General features: G+C 45.1%; 1 protein-coding gene across 18 annotated transcripts in view; it reads right to left on the reverse strand.

Moving 5' to 3' along the window:
• Positions 1-23650, reverse strand: part of ADGRF5 (adhesion G protein-coupled receptor F5) — a 129456-nt gene that overhangs the window by 32571 nt on the left and 73235 nt on the right. For all 18 annotated transcript variants that reach the window (XM_013978015.3, XM_084968306.1, XM_084968297.1 and 15 more), the window contains 6 exons: positions 14438-14608; positions 10842-11018; positions 10602-10711; positions 8688-8746; positions 7437-7579; positions 1549-1767 (listed from right to left, as the gene is read on the reverse strand). In XM_013978015.3, the coding sequence (XP_013833469.3) occupies positions 1549-1767; positions 7437-7579; positions 8688-8746; positions 10602-10711; positions 10842-11018; positions 14438-14608 (879 nt within the window). The remainder of the gene's footprint in view (positions 1-1548; positions 1768-7436; positions 7580-8687; positions 8747-10601; positions 10712-10841; positions 11019-14437; positions 14609-23650) is intronic.

A 23650-nucleotide genomic window follows, 5' to 3' on the forward strand; every position in this document is an offset into this window, starting at 1 on the left:
CCACAGCAACATGGGATCCGAGCCGCATCTGCCACCACAGCTCATGGCAACACCAGATCCTTAACATGAGACATTTTCAAAAGCACCTGAGACTTGGTCTAAACAACCCTTGAGGAACACTCGGGAAGTGCAGAAGGTCAGGGCAGGTATTTCTGATACCACAAGGTAAAGGGTAGAGAGATATTTGAAGGAAAAGAGTGGAAATGTCAGAGTCCTGGCTGGAAAGGGAAAAAAAAAAAAAAAAGGAGTTCCTGTCATGGCGCAGTGGAAACGAATCTGACTAGGAACCATGAGGTTGCGGGTTTGATCCCTGGCCTTGCTCAGTGGGTTAAGGATCCAGCGTTGCCGTGAGCTGTGGTGTGGGTCGCAGACGCAGCTTGGATCCCTCGTTGCTGTGGCTGTGAAGTAGGCCGGTGGCTGCAGCTCTGATGTGACCCCTAGCCTGGGAACCTCCATATGCTATGGGTGTGGCCCTAAAAGACAAAAGACAAAAAAAAAAAAAGTGTGGGGATGCTTCAGAGGTAGAAAGGACAAGAGTGGGAAAACCTTGGAGAATTAGAAGATCACGGATAAGGTGGGTATCCTATTTAACTCTGCAGCAAATACGTGATCGAACCCTTGTGCCTGCAGCCCAGCTTCTCATTCAGAGAAAGAGATGTTCCTGCTGGCACGTGGATTGCGACGGGGCTCCTCAATTCCAGGACGTCGGTATAAGACACGTCTGTGGTTGCTGGGGGAGGGGCCGGTGGGAGGGATGACAATGAAGGACCCAAAAACTGGGGGACAGTGACAGTCACTTCTTGGTTATGGTGATAGTGGCCCAGGTGTACATATAGACCCAAACTTATTATGCTGCAGGTATGGCCGTAAAAAGGAAAAAACAAAAAACTTATAAAGTTGTCCACTTTAAATCTGTATAGCTTATTATATGTCAATTCTACCTTAACCACCCTCTTCGAAATGCTTAAAAAATGATTAGAAATGAACCTGCTTTTTTGTTTTAGGCTCCAACTCGTAAGCTTCAGTAAGTGTGGAAAACAGTATTTGTCCCCCAAGGTCAATTTTGCTTGGCTTATTCCCTATGGGGTTCGTTTTCTTTCTTTTTCTTCCTTTCTTTCATTCTTTTTTCTTTTTTGTTTTCCCCTCCCCACCCCATTTTTTTTTCTTTTTATGACTGCACCTGTGGCCCATGGAAGGTCCCGGGCTAGGGGTTGAATTGGAGCTGCAGCTGCCTGCCTACACCACAGCCACAGTAACACTGGATCCGAGCCGCATCTGTGACCTACGCCACAGCTCATGGCAACGCCGGATCCGTAACCCACTGAGCGAGGCCAGGGATCAAACCCACATCCTCATGGTTCCTCGTCGGGTTCCTAACCCACTGAGCCACAACGGGAACTCCACAGGTTCCATTTTCAATTCGGGAAAGCTGAGCCTGGTGACTTCTTTTGGAAGAGGAAGATGCTATCTACACAGGCTGCAGTTTGATTCGTTCTGAGCCCTTGATTCCTTTCCTCGCCCAGATGGATTTACTGGCTGGAAACCCACCGGCATCCTCCTGAGTGATGTTGTAAATGGTGAAGCGTGACACGGAGGTCATGTTGAGCATGACTGTGTAGATGGAGAATCTGCTGCTGTTCTGGACCTCGAAGCCCCTTTCAACATGGTGCCAGGACACGTTGGAGGACGGGACTTCGATTTCACACATCAGAGTTACTGTATCCCCTTCAAAGATGATTTCTGGTGAGATGGAGAACTTGGTTTCATCTAGAAACCCAAAGAAAACGTATTAGGATCCCAAAGAAAATAATGGAACCAATGCTACTCTCCCAGTCGCCCCCGCCACCATCACCACTGGGGTTCTCACAAGGTCTCCATGGCAACGAATGAGGCAACTGGTCCTCCTTGCTCCATTCCCTGGGCCACTGGGATCTGAGGTCCCAAGAGTGACAGTCCACCTGCTTCTAGGGACATGGTTTCCAGTCTGGGATCCTTTGCACACTTAACAGTCCTTGATGGTAGTTAATGGAGATCCCAGAGCTATTTTCAATATTTCAAATAATCTGGTAGAAATTTGCACATATGCTTACGAAAAAGCCGTGCTAGCTAACTTAAGCATCAGGTTTCTTTGCTACTGACTCAAAAAATATCAATGGCTTCTTACCAATAACTGATACCTCATGCTGACCAAAAGCTCTGTCCTGTGTCTTTGATGAATTAAAAGCAGGAAAACAAATTAATTTTTGCAATAAAGTGTGCTTGGGAAATAAGAATTTTTTTCTTTCCTTTTCGCTCTCTTTTGGGCTGTATCTGAGGCATAAGGAGGTTCCTAGGCCAGGGGTCGAATCGAAGCTGTAGCGGCTGGCCTACACCACAGCCACAGCAATGCCAGATCCAAGCTGCATCTGTGACCTACATCACAGCTCATGGCAATGCCAGATCCTTAACCCATTGAGCAAGGCCAGGGAGCGAACCTGGGTACTCATGGATGCTAGTCAGATTCGTTAACCACTAAGCCACAATGGGAACTCCAGGAAATAAGAATTTTTTAAAAGACCTAGTACCCATGGGTCCATAAGAGTGGAAGCTGTGTAAACATACAGGCCTGGATTTGATTCCTTGTTCTATGCCAGGCATAGCTGTGTGGCCCTGGGAAACTTGCTTAGCGTCTCTGAGCCTCAACTCCCTTGTCAGGAAAACAGGACAGTAAAAGCTACCTTGGGAGGTGATTTGGAGGAAGACCAGCTCTTAACATTTTTTTCACAGTAAAATTCTGGAGAAACATGATATTAAGCCATTTCACAAATAGAAATAAAACACAGTAGTTGCTATTTTTGTATGTGTTTTTATGGTTGTCCTTTGCTTAGACACCATGTAGATTTTCCCCTTTAAGCTGTACTTTGTCCTTCATGAGTCCCATGGATTGAAAAAAATCAGAGGAGCTGGGGAAGGAGGCTCTGTGAGGCCTCTTTTGGATGGAGTTTCATGCTCAGGCTACACCCTTGTCATATAGTAAACATGGGGCTAAATTACCATGGAATTAACATGGGGTGTTATGATGTTCTGATCAAAATATCAAGGCATCTTAACACTTCTTATCTTTTTTTTTAGGCTCCTGAATAAAATAATATTTCAGAAAACCACATTCACCTATTAGGAAGCAAGGCCATCTGTGAATATTTCACATCGTAAACTGACAGGGAAAGTACACAAATTTTGTTTCATACAGTAACAAAAAGATTTACTTCTACGAATAAACTTATGCTGATGTGGCTTGGAGCAAATTATTTACCATTTCTAAGCTTCCACTGCATCACCTGTCAAATGGAAATAATATATAATGTACAGAAAATGGGCTTCACGGAGAAAAGATACAATAATGGTGTCCCTCTTTTCATTACCAAGCTGCTCATAGCGACAGTGCAGGGAAGTGCTGGCATCACGTGGTTACATGGAATTGATCATACATGTTGTGGGAGTGATTAATGAAAGGAGTGTTCTGACTTGTGGGTGCGGGGGGCCGGGGGGGGTTGGAGGGGGTTGGGGGGGCAGGAGGCCGGGGTTAGCAGAGGTATGCTATTATATATAGAATGGATAAATCACAAGGTCCTACTATACAGCACAGGGAACTGTATTTAACAGCTTGTGAAAACCCATAATGGAAAAGAAGAGTAAGAAAGAACACAAATGTGTAAATGAATCACTTTGCGGTACAGCTGGAATTAACACAACAATGGAGATCAACTGTGCTTCTATTTAAAAAAAGAAATGAAGAGAGTGTCCTAATTAAGGGAGCCTGCTGATTTAGCAAGCATCACCAGAGCATTAACATGCAACAAAATAAAAGGGATTATTCCGACGCTTGCCACGTGCCTTTCCTGTTTCAGGAAAATGGACTTCAAAAGAAGTTCCTGATACCCACTCGTCCATTCAGGATTTTTGTTTGTTTGTTTCTTTTTCTCTTCCTCTCCCTTGCATGCCTCAGCCTTGCCATCTGCTATAATCATGATTTTTTTAAAGACCACCCAGCTACTTGACGTTTCTGGATCTTTGTACTTGGGATAAACCCCACCAAGCCTGTGGAAAGCAGGCTGGCGTCTGAGCTCCTGGGTGGAGTTGCATGTGACTGCAGTTCATGTTTGCTGGTCTGAGGCTACACCACAAACTAGAACCACAAACTAGGCTTTGAAAGGCAAAGGGAGATACAGATCTTCTGCAAAAGGGGGCGCGAGTGCCACTCACGACGACTTCGTGGCTTTCTAGAGAGTAAGCCAGGGACACCGGAGCATTTTTGTGTTTTTGGACTGACTCAGGAAAACTGCTCAGGAAAAACTGCTCAGGAAAACTGCTGAATACTTATTCCTATAAATGGCTGACTGTCTTCAGCACAGCTAAAATTTGGGGGAAAGAGTAATTATGAGTGAAGCTCATGTATGCTAGGGCCTAATATGCTCCACACCCTCAGAACCACAAATTAAAAAAAAAAATTATAGGAGTTCCCGTCATGGCGCAGAGGAGACGAATCCGACTAGGAATCATGAGGTTGCGGGTTCGATCCCTGGTCTTATTCAGTGGGTTAAGGATCTGGTGTTGCCATGAGCTGCGGTATAGGTCGCAGATGCGGCTCAGATCTGACATCGCTGTGGCTGTGGTGAACATTGGACCCCTAGCCTGGGAACCTCCATATGCTGCGAGTGTGGCCTTAAAAAGACAAAAAAAAAAAAAAAAAAAAAAAAAAATATATATATATATATATATATATATATATATATATATATATATATATATAACTGCAGAAATTGGTATAGCATTGTAAATCAACTATAATTGAAAAAAAAAAAAGAAAAAAAAAAGGAAAACAAAATTTCCTGCCAAAGCATCTGCTAGCTGCGGGGTGGTGTTAGGGGTCAAAGCGGTGGTATTGCTGGCACTGCTTCTGGGTTAGTCTGCATTTTGAGGCCACCTATTCCCCCTGCTTTTAATGTTCCAGTTTTCTTTGATCCCACAATCCCACTCCTGGGCATCTATCCAGAGAAAACCATCACTCGAAAAGATACATGTATTCCAATGTTCACTATAGCACAATATACAATAGCCAAGACGTGGAGGCAACCTGTGTCCATCGACAGAGGAGTGGATAAAGAAGATGTGGTACATATACATAATGGAATATTACTCAGCCATTAAAAGGAATGGAATAATGGCATTTGCAACAACATGGATGGACCTAGAAATTATCATGCTAAGTGAAGTTAGACAGTGAGACACAAGCATCATATGCTATCACTTATATGTGGAATCTAAAAAAAAAAAAAAAAAAAGGATGCAATGATCTTCATTGCAGAACAGATAGTGACTCCCAGACTTTGAAAAACTTATGGTTACCAAAGGAGACAGGTTAACGGGGGAGAGGAGTTGGTTAGGATGGGCTGGGGGTTTGGGAAATTTGGTTGTGATGATCATTGTGCAACTAACTATACATATAATAAAAGTCATTGAGGTACAAAAAAATTTTCCGTTTTCCCCTATATCATGTCTGCCTTATTCATTCTGACTTTTTATTTTGCTTATGTTACAGCACTTTCTTACCATTGTGCATATCCCTTTCAGTATTTTATCTTTCAAAAGGATCTGATGTCTAGAAATACTGGCAGAGAATATAAAGGGAAAGAAGATGACCCTGTGGCAAGGATGGACTCACTCCTGAGAAGGGGTGCCCCTCCTGAGCTGAGCTCAAGACACGGCAACATCGATCATTTCTTTTCTCTCTCTCTTTTTTTTCTTCCTTCTTCCCTTTCATCCTTCCTTCCTCCTCCCTTCCGTTTGTCTGTCTGTCTTTCTTTCTTTCTTTTGCTTTAGGGCCACAATTGTGGCATATGCAAGCCCCAAGCTAGGAGTTGAATCGGAGCTATGGCTGCCAGCCTACATCACAGCCACAGCAGTGTGCAATCCAAGCCACATCTGTGACCTATAGTTCACTGCTACACTACAGCTCACAGCAATGCCAGATGCCCAACCCACTGGGCAAGGCCAGGGATTGAACCCACATCCTCATGGATACTAGTCAGATTCGTTTCCACTGCACCACAATGGGAACTCCCATCATGTTGTTTCAAAGAGGAATCAGGCCCTGCTGTACAGAACAGGGAACTATACCTAATCACTTGTGATAGAACATGATGGAAGATAATACGAGAAAAAGAGTGTGTATTTATGTATGGCTGGGTTGCTTTGCTGTACAGCAGAAATTGACAGAACACTGTAAGTCAACTATAATTAAATTTTTTTTTTTTTTTAGAAAAAGAGGAATCACCTTTACTTTGGAACCATGGACCCTGCCCACCAAACATCTGCCCATTGGCCCCCCTTCCTATCCCCTGAGAAACAGTAAGTCCAACCACCTAATAGGCAACAGAGTTCAACTCTGTTCCCCATTTTTTTTTTGTCTTTTGTCTTTTTTTTGTTGTTGTTGTGGTTGCTATTTCTTGGGCCGCTCCCGCGGCATATGGAGGTTCCCAGGCTAGGGGTTGAATCGGAGCTGTAGCCACCGGCCTACGCCAGAGGCACAGCAACACGGGATCCGAGCCGCGTCTGCAACCTACACCACAGCTCACGGCAACGCCGGATCGTTAACCCACTGAGCAAGGGCAGGGACCGAACCCGCAACCTCATGGTTCCTAGTCGGATTCGTTAACCACTGCGCCACAACGGGAACTCCCCCATTTTTTTTTAATTTTTAATTTTTTTTCTGTTTCCCATTTCTAAAATGAGAGAGAACATTTAACCTTACCACAGCTATATGTGGTATTGCTGGCATTGCTTCTGGGTTAGTCTGCATTTTGAGGCCACCTATTCCCCCTACTTTTAATGTTCCAGTTTTCTTTGATCCCACAAGCAGTGGTTCTCAAACTTTCTATGCATCAGAATCACTGGAGGAGCCTGCTGAAATACAGTCTGGCCCAGGTTGGCTTGGGGTGGCCCCAAGAATCTGCATTTCTAGTGAGTTCCCAGATGGCGCCAGTGCAGCTGATCCGGAGGCCACCCTTTGAGAACTAATGCACTGAAATCACAATGGTCCCCTAGTCAATATCAATGCATTTCATGAATAGCCCCCCCCACCATATTAGTTCTGTTTTTTGGATGTTTTGGGTTCTGTTAATAAAAAAAAATCTCTAAACCCAGCTGGCTCTGTGGCCCCCTGGTGACATCTCTGCATCCTGGAAGCTCCCATCCAACAACTACAGTGACATTAGCTGTGTTAGGAGGATCTGCACTGGCCCGAGATGGGGAGATGGCACTAAAGCCCTGGGCCGGAAGCTGGTGAGTCTGTTTCCAAGGAGTTTGTTGTAAGGTGATGTTTAAGCATAATGATAGGTACCATTACTGTATTGAAATAGAATGTATCTATAGGAAAAATGTAGCTCTGTTCTACTTACTACTGTAAGTAATGTGGAAGGAACTGCTGTCCAGCTTGTAGGTCTGGTTGAGGCTCTGGGTTACTTGCTCATTCGCTTTACGCATTAATTCCAGTGGCGCTGCTGTCGACGTGACTTCATAAGCCACAACCACACTTCCGGGCCTGCATGGAGATCACCCAGTTCAGTAAAGCCATACGTGATCTGGAAGAGTCTAGCTTCTCATGGTTTATTTGCATAAGAGAAGAAAATGGTGAGAACAGCCCGGGAACCTTTATCTTCCAGGGTTCACTAAAATCCACCCATTTCCAAGCTCTGGTTGAAAGTCTGAGGCTCAAATACTCAAGGGTCTGTGAATAGACAACATAAGCAGCTGGAATAGATGGGGGTGGGGGGAGTGAACTGAGTCCCATAAGCTGGTCTGAGGGTTGCAGCCACCACGCAGAGACTGTTTTCACACTGTTATCAGCTTTGCCGAACATCCAGTGATGCCAAAATCCTGAATGTCTCGGAAAACCTTCTTAATTTTTTGAACTGGCAACTAACTTTTTGCAACATTGCACACACCCAGTCAAGGCTGCTAGGGCGCCTCACCCCAGGAGAGTGTTGTACTCTGTGCACTTGACCACAGAAGGCAACACTGTAGTCAAGCCTGGCTGGTCAATGTTTTTTTTTTTGTTTTTGTTTTTGTTTTTTTTACAGCCACCCCCTGGCTAGGGTTCTAATCAGAGCTGCAGCTGCCAACATACACCACAGTCATGGCAACCCAAGATCCGAGTCTGTGACCTATGCTTCAGCTTGCAGCAGTGCTGGATCCTTCCCCCATGGAGCAAGGCCAGGGATTAACCCACATCCTCACAGATACTAGTCGGGTTCTTAACCTGCTGAATGGCAACGCCTCCTTTTTTTTTTTTTTTTTTTGAATAAAGGCATCATCATTGCATGACATTATTTCATTTTTTATTTTGATATTTCTGACCTCCCTGGATGGCAAACATTATTCCTTGTCTCTGTTTGCAAAATTCTTGCATGCATAGAATGAACACAAGTCTTTTTTTCATTTTCCTTCTAAGTAGGTATATCTCTAAGGATGGAGTTACTGTTCTCAATATTTTCTTATCCTTTAAGCCATGGGAACCTGGCATGTCTTCACCTTTTCCAACTTCCCCCACTGAACGTCCCAAATCGTGCCCCTCAAAGGGACTTTTGTTTTTTCACTAGCATGTTGGTTTCTGCCACTGGACAAAAATAATCCAGTTACAGCATTCTTACCTGAACCCTGTCACAGTCACCAATTTGAAGCCTGGTAAAATACTGTAACCCTTCCAGAACTGGAAAACAAAGCAAGACAAGTGTCATGGTTCAAGGTCCTCTGAGAGCTGTGTCAAACAATTTGAAACAAGAGTTAATTGACTCTGATCACCTTGGGTAAAATGGTCTCCTGTATGTTTTATTAGTGCTGGCATTGACTGATCTTTGGAGAAATAACTCCTATCTACCTAGGTCATTCTGGGTTTTCTGGGAAGCAAACGCTAGGTTAAAAGTGCAAAAAATTTACTTAGAGAGATGCCTAAGGGGAAAAAATAGGAAGGCAGCGAGGAAGGCAGGAGTGCCATCAGACCCGGGTGAAATTAAACGAGAGGGTAAGCTGGATGAAATCATCCTAGATCGAGCCTGGGGAGGTTCCGTACAGCCTTCAGAGGAGTCCCGTTTCTGCTAGACAGACCTGCCCTGCTCATTCACTGGTGGTGGGCAGCAAAACACTGCCACGGGTTACCAGGGCAACCGTTGCGACCCTTGTCAATTACGCTCCCTGTAGTTGGAAATCTATGAAGCACATTCTTGCAGCTGCCACACTGCCAGATCCCTCACAATCCCTCTCTTAACATATAGCAGCTTTGGTTAAGCCAATGGGGTTTTTGGCTGATGGTTTTCCTCCACTCTGTCTCCCTGAATACCAACCCCACCAGAGATTCAATTTGAATCAAGGGACTTTTGCAGGCAGAGGTGAGGTGCAGAGCACTGTGTTAGGTGGCTGGCTGGGTGGGATCCAAAGATTACTATGTAACTATATTTTTCCTCAAAAGTAACTTAGTACCAGGGACATGTGCAGGAGAGGGATTCTCACTCTGTTCAGAACAATTAGGTGCTGATTATGCACAGAAATGCATATGCATTAGATGTCCCAGAGCACTTTTTAGCAGCACTTTGTCATGGCACCCAGGAACAATGGTGATATTTGCGTGGCTCTTTGGTGTAAGTGGGAGGCTATTCCTGGCTGAGGCAGGGGTTTGGGCTCCTAGAAAGTTAAGGGGAGACACTACCTCAGCCCACCTGTAGTAAATTGTAACACGCCAGTGGTACACTAGGTCTGTTTCAAATAAGCTGACTCACACAAAGCATTTAGGTTTAGATGAATTAATCCAATATAAAGCACTTAGAATAATATCTGGCACACAGTTTGCACTGGGGGGAATATTCTCTATTTTCACATGAGGAAATTTACATCTGCCTTCAGTGTGAATGCCTGGGGACTTCTCGTATAGAGGGTTTTGGAATCCTCTGTGCCAGACGTGGGCTGGTGTGCCCAAAAGATATTCAGAGTTTCATCCACTTGGTATGTGAAGACGAACAGAAATGCACCTTCTGATGATTCTAGGCCAGGTTTTTGGGGCCTCAGTTTTCAGTGAGTTGATGCCACCACATTTTTACTTTTTGTTTTTGTTTTTGTTTTTTGCTTTTTAGGGTCTCTTCCATATGTGGAAGTTCCCAGGCTTGGAGTCGAATTGGAGCTGCAGCTGCCAACCTACACCGCAGCTCATGGCAATGCCGGATCCTTAACCCACTCAGTGAGGCCAGGGATCAAACCTGCATCCTCACGATACTAGTCAGTTGGGTTCATTACTGCTGAACCACAATGAGAACTCCCAACGCCATCAAATTTTACCTGAATCAATCCTGTCCTGGGAAGAAGTTCCACCTGTAGGTCAAGATGATGTCAAGCTGTTCCCTGAACACTGTCTGTTTTGAGCGCTTCTTAATTCATCATCCCAGATGTCAAGAAATAATTTCGACATACATTCATATATTCTGAGAGAATTAAGCAAACTGCCCACTGTAAATGCAATGGATTCAGTTCAGCCCAAAGAGTTTGGTGGTTAAGAAGCTCCTGGGACCAAAACTTACCGCTGTTTCCAAGTCCGTCTTGTAGGACCGATAAAGGGCAGAGGAAGAGTTCCTGAGGTCTTCTTGAAAGCCCACATTGAGTCTGACTGACATTCTCAGGGTAACAGCACCTGAAGAACACAGGGTGATATTTAAAAATCTCATGTTAGCATTTGAGTACACACAGGGCAGAGAGACTTTTGCTAGAGTTGATATCAAATAGCCACTCGACAAACAAACATTCAGTGAGCAATTGCTTACCTCCTTGGAGCTGGCAGAAAGGTCCCTCGGGAGGCAGTCCCTTAAGGCAACTGCAAGGACTTCCGGCATGGGAGCCATCATGCTCTTGACAAGTGAGATGGGGGAGGCACCGTTCCTGAGGCCACCTATAGCCTGTCTCGCAGGAGCACCAGATTTCATTTCTAGTCGGTCTGCAGACTGGCATCAACCAGAACAGTGAGGAGAGAGAAGATGGTCACCACCTTTGTATTTATAGATCACAAGTATTTATACTTGTAGGAAACCCTAACTCAACTCCATATTGTTCTTCTGGGAAGTTCCGTAGTACTTCCTGAGATTCCCACAATTCCTGTATGCATCACCTTGCTGTTAGGCATGGCCATTTAGAAGATGACAACTCAGGCTGTCCCCGGGGCTGCCTACAGTGACAATGTGATAAAGAGACTCCCAGACTTAGAGTGTACGGCACCCAGCCTCCAAGATGACCCCTGACCATCCCTGACTCTGGGTATTCACGACTTTTTATAATTTCCTCTCATATTGTACTAGGGTTGATCTGTTGACCAATAGAATATAGTAGAAGTGGTGGGCTATCAATTCTGAGATTAGGTTATAAGAGACACTGTGACTTCCCTCTTCATTGTGCATTTTCTTCCCTGCCCCCCTTCTCATCACTTGCTCCGGGGGAAGCCAGCTGCATTGATGAGGACATGTCATGGAGAGGCCCACATGGTTAGGTTTGAGTCTCCAGCCAATAACTAGTAAGGACCTGAAGCCTCCCAACAACCACGCAAGAGAACTTGGAAGTGGGTTTTCCAGCCCCAATTGGGCCTTCAGATGATTGTAACTCCCACTGATGGCTTGACTACAGCCTCATAAGACATTTGAGCTTCAGCCACCCAGCTAAGCTCCCCCGGGATTTCTGACTCTCAGAAACTGTCAACTCCTTCTCTGAGGTGAACTCTCCCCAGGCTCCCCTACCCCATATAACACCCCCCACACGTTCTCCATCCTTCTACGCCCTCACTCCCATCCTGAAATCCACAAGCTTCAGACTCCCCCAGTGAATCATCTAACCATTCATCCTCTCAACCTGTGAAGAACCAGACTCGCAGGCAAGATAAATTAAACTGTCCAAGTTTGTTCGCCTCCTAAAGAGAAGCTCATTTAGCCAACATGTGAAATCGGGTTAACAAACTTTTAAATGGTATAAATAGTGGAGTTTCTTAACATCACGCCTCCTCCAACAGAACAAAATAAACCAGAGAGAGTTTGTTTCGATGTTACACTGATGAGTTCCTGCTGTGGCACAGTGGGTTAAGAATCTGACTGCAGCGGCTCATGTTGCTGCAGAGGCATGCATTTGATTCCCAGACCGGTGCAGTGGGTTAAAGGATCCAGTGTGGCTGCAGCTGCAGCTTGGACTCAATCCCTGGCCAGGAATTTCCATATGCCCTGGGTATGGCCACTGAAAAAAAAAAAAAGATGTCTACATTGAGTATATGTATCACAAACTCACAACTAAAGCTCAACTGTTCGTAATCACAAGCTAGTCAACAAAAGCAAATCACTTGACACGTACTGGAGGAGCGGGTGGGGCAGGCACAGGAAGATGGGAATGGGAAACTTTGGGGTGCTTAGACATGAATCATGAATCATTATCCACTACCCCTTCACCTCCTTTCTGAGGTCAACTCTGCTTTGTTTACTCGGTTTGCTTTCTAGTTTGTCAAAGACACATGAAAGGTTTCCATTTAAAAAAATTGGGGAAGGAGGTCCCATGGTGGCTCAGTGGTTAATACATCTGACTAGCAACCATGAGGATGAAGGTTCGATCCCTGGCCTTACTCAGTGGGTTAAGGAACCGGCATTGTCGTGAGCTGTGGTGTAGGTCGCAGATGCGGCTTGGATCTGGTGTTACTGTGGCAGTGGTGTAGGCCGGCAGCTGCAGCTCCAACTGGAGCCCTAGCCTGGGAATCTCCATATGCATGGGTATGGCCCTAAAAAAAGCAAAAAAATAAAAATAAAAATTGAGGAAGCAAAACAGATTTGATTAAAAAAATCTATCAATTAGCTTTCCCCCATTCATAGGGGAAATAATTTTAAAGGCAGAAGAGCTGTGATGAGGGAGAATGTAGAAGGGTGTTTCTGTGTTGCTCCAAAGTGACTAGTTTTGTGAGACGTCTTTCAGAAGAGTCCTGTGTGCACATGCATTTCAGGACCTCGGAATAAGCTTTCAGCTGCTGGAGGACTCACAGAAGCATCCATCCGTGAACCAAAAACTAAAGGAAATTAACAACGATGTAGAACTTGGTGGGAAATGGCATCCAAAGAGAGCTAGCTTAGATTCAAGGAGCATGTATTTAGAACTAAAAATTAAGATGCACAGACTGATACTGTGATACTTTTTTTTTCTTGTTTAGGGATGAACTTGAGGTGTATGGAAGTTTCCAGGCTAGAGGTCAAAATGGAGTTGCAGCTGCCGGCCTACACCACAGCCACAGCAACACCAGATCTGAGCCGCATCTGCAACCTACACCACAGCTCATGGCAACACTGGATCATTAACCCTCTGATGAGGCCAGGGATCAAACCCAAGTCCTCATGGATACTAGTTGGGTTCATGACCACTGAGTCACAACAGGAACTCCCTGTGATAGACTATTTAAAACAGGAGAATTTGCAAAATGAGAATTTTATTCTTTGCCTCTATTTCAGAGTAATAAACAACTCCTAGTGCTTTTCCAGCTTGCAAAGCCGTCACCTTGCTAGGACAGGGGGCAGTCCCATCTCGAAGCTTCTGTGGGATACAGATGATAGTTCAGAGACATAAGAGAGCTAACATGACCTTGAAAGGTAGTCTGTGACCAGAAATCCTAACCCTCCCATCTGGGAAGGTCAGCTTAATGCCTTGCTTCTGATCCAGACATGTGACTGGATTCTTGATCTATTTCTTGATCTCCACTGCCAAAAAGAAGGGAACTTGCTACTTGTTAGTATCAGAACTAGTCCTTGCTATACCCACTGACTGTCCAGGTTAAGAAGACCCTGTGGTTTGTCATTAGCCTATCTTGGGACCACTTTGTGATTGCAAAACACACAAAACACCAAGCAAATAACTGGTCACCATTAAAAATAAGGACACTGGGAGTTCCTACTGTGGCTCAGTGGTAACAAACCCAACTAGTATCCATGAAGGTGTAGGTTTGATCCCTGGCCTTGCTCAGTAGGTTAGGGATCTGGCATTGGCCTGTGATGTGGCATAGGTCAAAGATGTGGCTTGGATCCTGCATAGCTATGGCTGTGGTGTAGGCTGGCAGCTGAAGCTCGGATTAGACCCCTAGCCTGGGACCTTCCATAGGCCACCTGTGCAGCCCTTAAAAAAAAGTAATAAATAAATAAATAAATAAATAAATAAATAAAAATAAGGACACTGGTTGCAGAGTTTACCAATAGGGACTTGGCCCTGGAAGGCTATGAAATCAGCAAATTTCATATCAGGCCAGTTGGACCACTTGTTCACAAAGTATCCTTCGCTCTGATAGCAGAGCTCAGACGGTCTTTCTCCTGTTAGACCCGACCCTCTTCCTATTTAAAGCAACGGGTCATTTACTCACCTGTTGTCACCTCAATATTCAAAATCCTGGTGGCTGGGTCAGTGTCATTTCCTTGAACTGGAAAACGGAGGCTGTTCAGGTAAGCTCTGATAGGCTCCAGGAAGGAGGCATTTTCAAAACTGACCTCAATATCGACCGTGAACTCTGGAGCTGGAGGAGGATGCATGGCAACTGGAATGAAAGCACACGCAGGCGGTAAGAACTTGCGGGGCAGGGGGGCCGGGGGGGGGGCGGTGCGGCAGAGAGAGACAATGATGGACATTTTATCACTTAGAACCAATGACAGGAACACACAGATGCCGGACACATCAACCTTTAAGAATTTCTAATGAACAGGAGTTCCCTGGTGGCCTAGCCGTTAAGGATCTGGTGTTGTCACTGCTGCTGCTGGAGTCACTGCTGTAGAGCAGGTTCAATCCCCAGCCTGGGAATTTCTGCATGCCGAGAGCGTGGCCAAAAAAAAGATTTTTTAAATTAGTTTTTTAAAAATCATGTGTTTGTATATATATTTTTTTCCACTGTACAGCATGGTGACCTAGTTACACATACATGTATACATTCTTTTTTCTCACATTGCGTGTTCCATCATAAGTGACTAGATGGCGTTCCCAGTGCCACACAGCAGGATCCCATTGCTGATCCATTCCGAAGGCAACATTCTGCATCTATTTACCCCAAGCCCCCAGTCCCACCCACTCCCTCTCCTTCCCCTTGGTAATGAACTTCTTTAGAGAAAAAGAAGAGTTGGTTTACAGACTACTGCTAAGCCCCCTCTCCATGGAGCTTCCTGTCTACAACTTTACTGTTTAGAGGAGAAAGGCAGCAGATCAGTCTGGTCTCAGCACTGAGGTCTTCAGCCATCTGAGAGCTTCACAGGCCAAGCTCAGGACTTGTCCGTCTTCTTCATTCCCACACCCCTCCTTGGTGTCCAAGGCCAAGGACAGCTGTGTGGAGAATGGAGTATAATGGGACAAGAATAGAAGCAGGATGAGGCTTGGCAACCGTCTAGACAATCAAAGCCACGGTCCTGGCCCACCAGAATGAGTCAGTATGTGTCTGACACCATTCAAAGGGCACCCATGTATTTTGAGAATGGAACAAGGAGGCAGGGCTTGCAGACTGCTGGGAAAAAGTTAACTAATGAATTCTCTTTGCTCTCAGCCTAGGCACACAGTGCGGGCTCTTTGTTCTTACTCTGTATGCCCCCTGTCCCCAGACTGGTTAACTGGCTGGCATTCTAGACGCGTCTGCTTCCCCCTCCAGGCAAGCCCGACAGTGGACTCCTTGGAACATTCCCAGTTTCCGATATTGCATCATGCCTGGGTCACTGGCTGTAAGCTTCTCAAGGGCAGGAACTGCCGCTTTTACTTCTCAAGGCCTTACTCCATCTGGCACAGAGCTCACCACGTAATTAACACGTGCTCAATCAGTTCTTGTGGAATCTGTGATTTCTGGGTTGAGTCACTGATTCTGCCTTCATCACTGCCAGAATCTTTGGCTCATTCTTGGCTGAAACGTATAACCAGAGCAGAAGCTGTGGGCTTGGTTAATGGGAACAGGAGAATTTTTTATGCAGCTACGTTGAGAAGACAAGTTGTCAGTCAACAGCTGATGACATTTGACTGTCACTTAGTCAAATAAGGGAATGATTAGTGATTATCTGCAGAACTCTTTAAAATAGAAAACCTGCAAATGTATTTTTATGTATATATTTACATATGTATTTAATGTTATAACATTAAAATTCTGTATCTGTTTTCGAAAAGGGCAAAGGATTTTCCCCATAATATTGCCAGATTGTTTTAAATATCCCAAAGATTATTTACTCAAAACACTAAAATGGAGTAAGTTTACAACGTGAAACTCCAACTGATTAATGTTTTTTGCAGAAAACAGTAATACTTGTCCTCTTAGAACTGTAAACTACGTCTTGTTTTTCTTTTCTTTTTATAGCCACACCTGCAGCATATGGAGGGTCCCAGGCTAGGGGTCGAATCGGAGCTGCAGCTGCAGGCCTACACCACAGCCACAGCAACACCAGACACGGGCAGCATATGCAACCTACACTGTAGCTGGCAGCAACTCTGGATCCTTAACCCACTGGGCGAGACCAGGGAGCAAACCCGATTCCTAACAGAGACAACGTCAGCTCCTTAAGCTGCTGGGCTGCAATGGGAACTCTTAAACTATGTTTGTCTAGACCTTTAGTTTTATTCACCGAACTTCTAGAGAATTATTTTGGTATCTTTCAACTTGCTCTAACAATTCAAACTATTTTTTAAAATGTCTGGGAGTTCCCATTTTGGTGCAGTGGAAACAAATCTGACTAGTAACCATGAGGTTATGGGTTCGATCCCTGGGCTTGTTCAGTGGGTTAAGGATCCGGCCTTGTCATGAGCTGTGGTGTAGGTTGAAGATGTGGCTCAGATTCCGCATTGCTGTGGCTGTGGTGTAGGCTGGCAGCTGTAGCTCTGATTCAACCCATAGCCTGGGAACCTCCATATGCTGCAGTTGCGAATGAGGCCCCCCCCCCCAAAAAAAAAAGTCTGCGCACGTGTTGTTAAAATTAGGAATGCATCTTCACGTAAATTTCCTCCTTATAAAAATGTCTTTACAGGTAGATTGCAGTGACTTTTAAAAGCCAATGTGGCATCTCAGTCTGTCATGATACTATGCGTGGCTTTGAATTTCCTGTTTAATTTCTGATTTGCAAATGGTTCTATGATGAAAAGGAGCTTCCTGGAATCTGCTAATCTTCATCAGAATGATCCCAACCCCAGACACAGTATGTTGCCCTCTGGGAACGTCTGCAAGGAGGGCAGCTGCAAGATTATCTACCAGGTCTGCCTTTGAGCACCTTCTTCCTGAAAAGTAACGCAGCAATGTTTATCCCCTCCAGAGCGTTCAGAAGCTCCAAGATCCTCTTTCCTGTGGTCAGTCTGCTCTCCTCCCATGAATGTAAACAGGATTTCCTGGACGGTAGCTGCTTTTCAGATGAGTACATTCAGAACCACCCACTTTATCACCTGCATTGTCGCCTCCCCGAGTCTGATCCCAGCATGATTTCCCTGCCTGTCTTTTTTTGTTGTTGTTGTCTTTTTTTGCCTTTTCTAGGGCCGCTCCCGCAGCATATGGAGGTTCCTAGGCTAGGGGTCGAATAGGAGCTGTAGTCGCCAGCCTAACCACAGCCACAGCAACGCGGGATCCAAGCCGCATCTGTGACCCACACCACAGCTGCGACCTGCACCACAGCTGATGGCAATGCTGGACCCTTAACCCACTGAGTGATGCCAGAGATCGAACCTGCATCCTCATGGATACTAGCAAAGTTCATTAACACTGAGCGGCGATGGGAACTCCTTAACTTTGTTTTTTGTGCTTTTTTGTCTTCAGACCCCTTTTCTGCCCTGACATGGTCTGTCTGGATTTTCCTACAGAGGCAGTCACACAGTCTTCAAGTACATTTGTTTCCTTTCATTCTCCTCTCTTTCCTGGAGGGAGCCGATATCTCCTCTTCATTCACTGTCACCCAGTGGATCAAAGGTAATTGTAATAAAAGCAACAATACTAACAGCAGCTGCCATTTGCTCATTACCTGGCCATTTCTGGGGCCCTGAGGACAGTGTGTATACCCCCATTTTGCAGATGAGAAAACTGAGGCCTTAAAGCATTAAAGCTTCATGAAGAGCAAATGTTAGAGGTGGGATTGGAAATCACATTTTTCTGACTCCAAGGTCTATTTTCTTTTCATCATACTCTGCCACAGCTCAAATGGAAGGTGACAATGAACTTGGCCACTTTGTAAAGTACAATGAAAAAAAAAATGCATGCATTGGTAAATGTGTCTTTAGAATTGATGTGCAATTTGCAAAGTAAAACTTGAAATCAAATTTAAAGGCAAAATTATTAATCATAAATGGAAAATGGTGTTCCTTTCATGGCTCAGTGGAAACATATCTGACTAGCATCCATGAGGACGCAGGTTCAATTCCTCGCCTCGCTCAGTGGGTCAAGGATCCGGCACTGCCGTGAGTTGTGGTATAGGTTGCAGATGCGGCTCGGATCCTGCGTTGCTGTAGCTGTGGCGTAGGCTGGCAGCTACAGCTCCAACTAGACCCCTAGCCTGGGAACCTCCACATACCGCGGGTGCGGCTCTAAAAAAGCAAAAACAAAAAAAAGATCTTAGAAATCCACATGGTAATCATTGCTATTGACATGCACAAATTTTAACATTAAGCCTCGCTAGGTTTTTATTTGTTTTTCCTTGGTTTGTTGATTTGGAAGTAACTTCTCTTATATTTTACTGCCTACTTTTTGGCTCTGTGCTGGGTGCTGGGGACACAGGTGACAAAAAAGAGGCAAAGCTCTACTTTCATGGATCTGTCACCTTCAGGCAGGAGGCACACAAGGAGTTCAAACCTCAGCGTCAGGTGGTTCTAAAGGGTGTAGGGGAAAATAAAGCCGGATGAAGAGACAGAGTGGCAGGCAGAATGCGGGGGGGAGTGTTCTTTTTTGCAGACTCATTAGAAAGTTGTAAAAGTCGAGCACAAATGTGGATGAAGGGGTGGGTGAAGCATGCAGAGATCTGGGGAAAATCACTCCAGGGAAGAAAAAACAAGGGCGAAAACTTCGAGGCAGCAACGTCTGTGGCTGGTGTGCAGAGGAGCAGAAGAGGAGCCTCCTGATTTGGGGGAGTGTGGGTCATTCCTCCCCAACTAGAGGATCGTGGTCCTGCAGGCAAGCAGAACACAAACTCGCCGCTGGGCCCGAAGTCCCCGTAATGCCCCAGGAGTGTTGAGTTTAAGGGAAGAAGCCCAGATGCTTGGGATCAGCCCATAGGGTGGGATCAGAGGCCCACTCTGCTCACAGGCAGGCCCAGGGTTGGGGGGGCCTGTCTGTCTCACCTCCTTCAAACCTGAGGACCCCAGAGCTTGGGAAAAGGATGCTGGTTGTCCTGCCCCAGGTTACAAGAGACCCAGGAGGCAAGGGATGGTTCCTCCACCTTGGTGTGAATGTGTATTTTAGAGGCCCTTCGATGCTCCCTGGCTGCCTCTGGACCATCTGATTCCAGACAGTTTAATGTGTTTTCTTTGTCTCGGGCTCCTTCACCCTGGCGTTGTTTGTCTGAACTTTTCTGACTCACTGATGACCCAGTGGAAGGTAACCATCCGGGTGTCATCAGTGTCCCCGAGGCAGGCCCTATTGGCAGGTCTGGGAGGCACACACCAACCAGGATTTCCCCTCTCCTTTCCCATTAAAACACTGCCGGCCACACGGTACTTATCTTAGAGACATTTCTGGAAAGTTGGCCACAAACTTTGACAAGCTGTGCTTGGTCTTAATCACAGCTATTTAAGCAAACAATACTGTTTTTGCCTGACCACTCTAATGGGCATCACAGCTTCTCAAAAGTCACAGCCTAAGTTGATGCAGAAATGAATCTCCCTCAAAAGGATACATGCACCCCTATGTTCACTGCAGCACTATTCACAATAGCCAAGACATGGGAACAACTTCAATGTCCATTGACAGAGGATTGGATTAGGAAGGTGTGGTACCTATACACGATGGGGAAAAAAGAGCAAAATAATACCACTTGCAGCAACATGGATGCAACTAGAAATTCTCACACTAAGTGAAGCAAGTCAGAAAGAGAAAGACAAATACCATATGATATCACATATCTGGAATCTAATATATGGCCCAAATGAACCTATCTATAGAGCAGAAACAAACACATGGACATAGAGAACAGACGTGTGGTTGCCAAGGAGGAGGGAGAGGGAATGGGATGGACGGAGAGTTTGGGGTTAGTAGGTAGGAACTGTTACATTTAGAATGGACAAGCATTAACGTCCTACTGTATAGCACAGGGAACTATATCCAGTCACTTGTGATAGAACATGATAGAAGATGATATGAGAAAAAAGAATGTATATATATATGTTTATACATATATATATGTGTGTATATATATGTAAATAAAACCAGGTCACTTTGCTATATAGCAGTAATTGACAGAACATTGTAAGTCAACTATAATAAAACAATTTAAAAAATAAAAATAGGTAGCAGATCATATTTGGCCCATGGGCCATGGTTAGTTGATCCCTGGTGTAGAATGTTATTTTGAATGTTTGCGGAATAAAAAGAATGAATACCCAGTGCAAAAAAAAAAAAAAAAAAAAAAAGAAAGAGGGAAAGAAATCTCCCACTTGCCAGAGAGTAAAGTCTGCTGACTTCCCCCAGGAGGAATGAGGGTGGTGTGGTTTTCTCTTGACCAAAGGGGACAATGTCTCTTTATGGCTTAAGATTTGACTCTCCTGTGTCTCCCCCCAGCCGCAAACCCCGGTAGCAGTTAAAAGATACCTATTCCCATTGTTTCTTTTCTTTCTTTCTTTCTTTCTTTTTTTTTTTTTTTTTTTTTTTTTTTTTGTCTTTTTAGGGCTGCACCAGCGACATATGGAGGTTCTCAGGCTAGGGGTTGAATTGGAGCTGTAGCTGCCGGCCTATGTCACAGCCACAGCAATGCAGGATCTGAGCTGCTTCTGTGACCAATACGTGCCAGTGCAAGATCCTTAACCCACTGAGTGAGGCCAGGTATCAAACCTGAGTCCTCATGGATACTAGTCGGGTTTGCTAACCACTGAGCCACGACAGAATTCTGCTTGAGTCTTGACCTCTTCTCAAGATAGCAATGTGGCAGCATCACATGGATCTACTGTACTATTATCAGGGAGATCCCATTCTTCCTTTAGGTTCTAGAAAGGTGGTTCACATGGACGAAAATGGCCAGAACCCCAGGCTGTGGCTTTTATAGGGCAGGTGTGGATGGAGGAGAGGGCAGGCCATACCACGGCATAAAACATGGCTGTGAAGTCTGGAGAAAAGAGTCAATTCTACTAGCTCATCATATGCTCACATCATCAAAGTCAGCCCCATGGAAAGTTCTTTTCCTGAGAGTTCCTATTGTGGCTCAACAGTAATGAAACTGACTAGTATCCATGAGGATGTGGGTTCGATTCCTGGCCTGGCTCAGTGGGTTAAGGATCTGGTGTTGCTGTGAGCTGTGGTGTAGGTCACAGATGTGGCTCGGGTCTTGCCTTGTTGTGGCTGTGGTGTAGGCTGGCGGTTGCAGCTCCAGTTTGACCCCTAGCCTGGGAGCTTCCATATACCATGTTCTGCCCTAAAAAAAAAAAAAAAAAAAAAAAAAAATTAAAGTTCTTTTCCTCATAAGATAAAGACAGTAATGCTAGCGCCCAGACACTACAAAGCTGCTCCGAGAATCAGAGAATAGCTGCCTAACCTTCCTCTAAGTGTGGTTATAGAGGATGAAGTTTCCTCCTACCATAGGTACACCAGAAAAAGCCCCAGACCATTCATTAATCTCCTCCAATACCCTCTTCCTGGAGCTCCCACCTCCTCCCTTCTTCTGTCCCACATCTGTTCTTTATGCCTCAACCTCAGTCAATTCTTTCCTGGTCACTCTGTGAGCCTATGCATGCTCACCGACCTAAGGACTCACAGAATCAAGACATTGACAAGTCTTTTGGTATTTTAGGGTATTTACGGTATTTAGAGTGGTTACAGCTATGGTAGTCACTCATCAGATGCAACAGCATCCTCCACAAACGCTCCTGCTAGATGCCTTTCCTGATTGGCTTAAATGCCTTGCATAACACGAAACTCACCTTCCTATAAGACAGTCCAATCCATCTTTGGTCATTTCTGTTAGAAACTTACATTTATCCCAGACCTATGTCTCTAACTCCTACCACTTTCTTGGCTGGAGTTTGCCTTTTGCAGACTCAGAGTATGAGCTGATTCTGCTTTCATTTTTGTTTTGTCTTGTTTCTGGCTGAGCCTGCAGCACATGGAAGTTCCCAGGCCAGGGGTCAAAGCATGCTCCACAGTAGTGACCAGAACCACAGAAGTGATATCATTGATTCTTAACCTGCTGAGCCACCAGGCAGCACCAGACCCTGCTTTCAATATTATAAACTTGAATTGAACTTATGGTGTGTGTATAAGCCTATCCTCACAACCAGATTAAAAGTTGATAGCAGGCAGTCAGCATGTTTTATGTTCTTTGTGCCCAGCAGTTACTTAATAAATATGTACTAAATAAATGTTGGAAACACATCTTTACTTATTTAAAAAAAAGAATCGGAGTTCCTGTCATGGCTCAGTGTTTAACGAATCCGACTAGGAACCATGAGGTTTCGGGTTTGATCCCTGGCCTCGCTCAGTGGGTTGGGGATCTGGCATTGCCGTGAGCTGTGGTGTAGGTCGCAGATGCAGCTTGGATCCTGAGTTGCTGTGGCTTTGGCCTTGGCCGGTGGCTACAGCTAGGATTTGATCCCTAGCTTGGGAACCTACATATGCTGCGGTTGCGGCCCTAGAAAAGGCAAAAAGACGAAAAAAAAATATATATGGCATAGAATCTCATAAGCAAGAGCCAGAAATGCATACTGAAAACTGACTTTTTTTTTTTTTTTGTCTTTTTAGGGCTGAACCCATGGCATATGGAGGTTCCCAGGCTAGGGGTTTAATTGGAGCTACAGCTGCCGGCCTACACCACAGCCACAGCAATGCCAGATCTAAGCTGCATATGTGACCTACACCACAGCTCATGGCAATGCCAGATCCTTAACCCACTGTGCGAGGCCAGGGATCGAACCTGTGTCCTCATGGATACTAGTCAGATTCGTTTCCGCTGTGCCATGACGGGATCTCCTGAAAACTGACTCTTAACCATGAGCTTGGATGTGGACCAGAGAGAGCTGGGGTGGAAATCCTCTCACCTGGGAGGCCTCTGAACCCCTTTGAGGCATGCTTTGCTCATTTATAATTTAGGGGCACAATGTTCTCTGCAGGATTGTTCTTAAGGAGTGAGATACTGTATGAAGACTCCTGGCAAATTGCCTGGCCATTCTGAAACAGTAGGTAGAAATGATAATACTGATTAGAATAAGTTCAAAGATTATCATCTATGCAGCTGTCTCCTAATAGGTCAATAAAACCTAATTCTGGAGTTCCTGCTGCGGTGCAGTGGGTTAATGATCTAGTTTGTCTCTGTGGCTGTGCCAGTTTGATCCCCTGCCTGGTGCAATGAGTTAAAAGTTCTGCCGCTGTGGCGGCATAGTTCACAGACCTGGCTCAGATTCAGTCCCTGACCCAGGAACTTCCATAAACTAGGGAGGTGGTTGAAAA

The sequence above is a fragment of the Sus scrofa genome, chromosome 7, assembly GCF_054392235.1.
Source record: "Sus scrofa isolate SSC_HxYL_T2T_F1_AM1 chromosome 7, Sscrofa_HxYL_maternal_Yorkshire_Landrace_v2.0, whole genome shotgun sequence".
Classification (NCBI taxonomy): Eukaryota; Metazoa; Chordata; class Mammalia; order Artiodactyla; family Suidae; genus Sus; species Sus scrofa.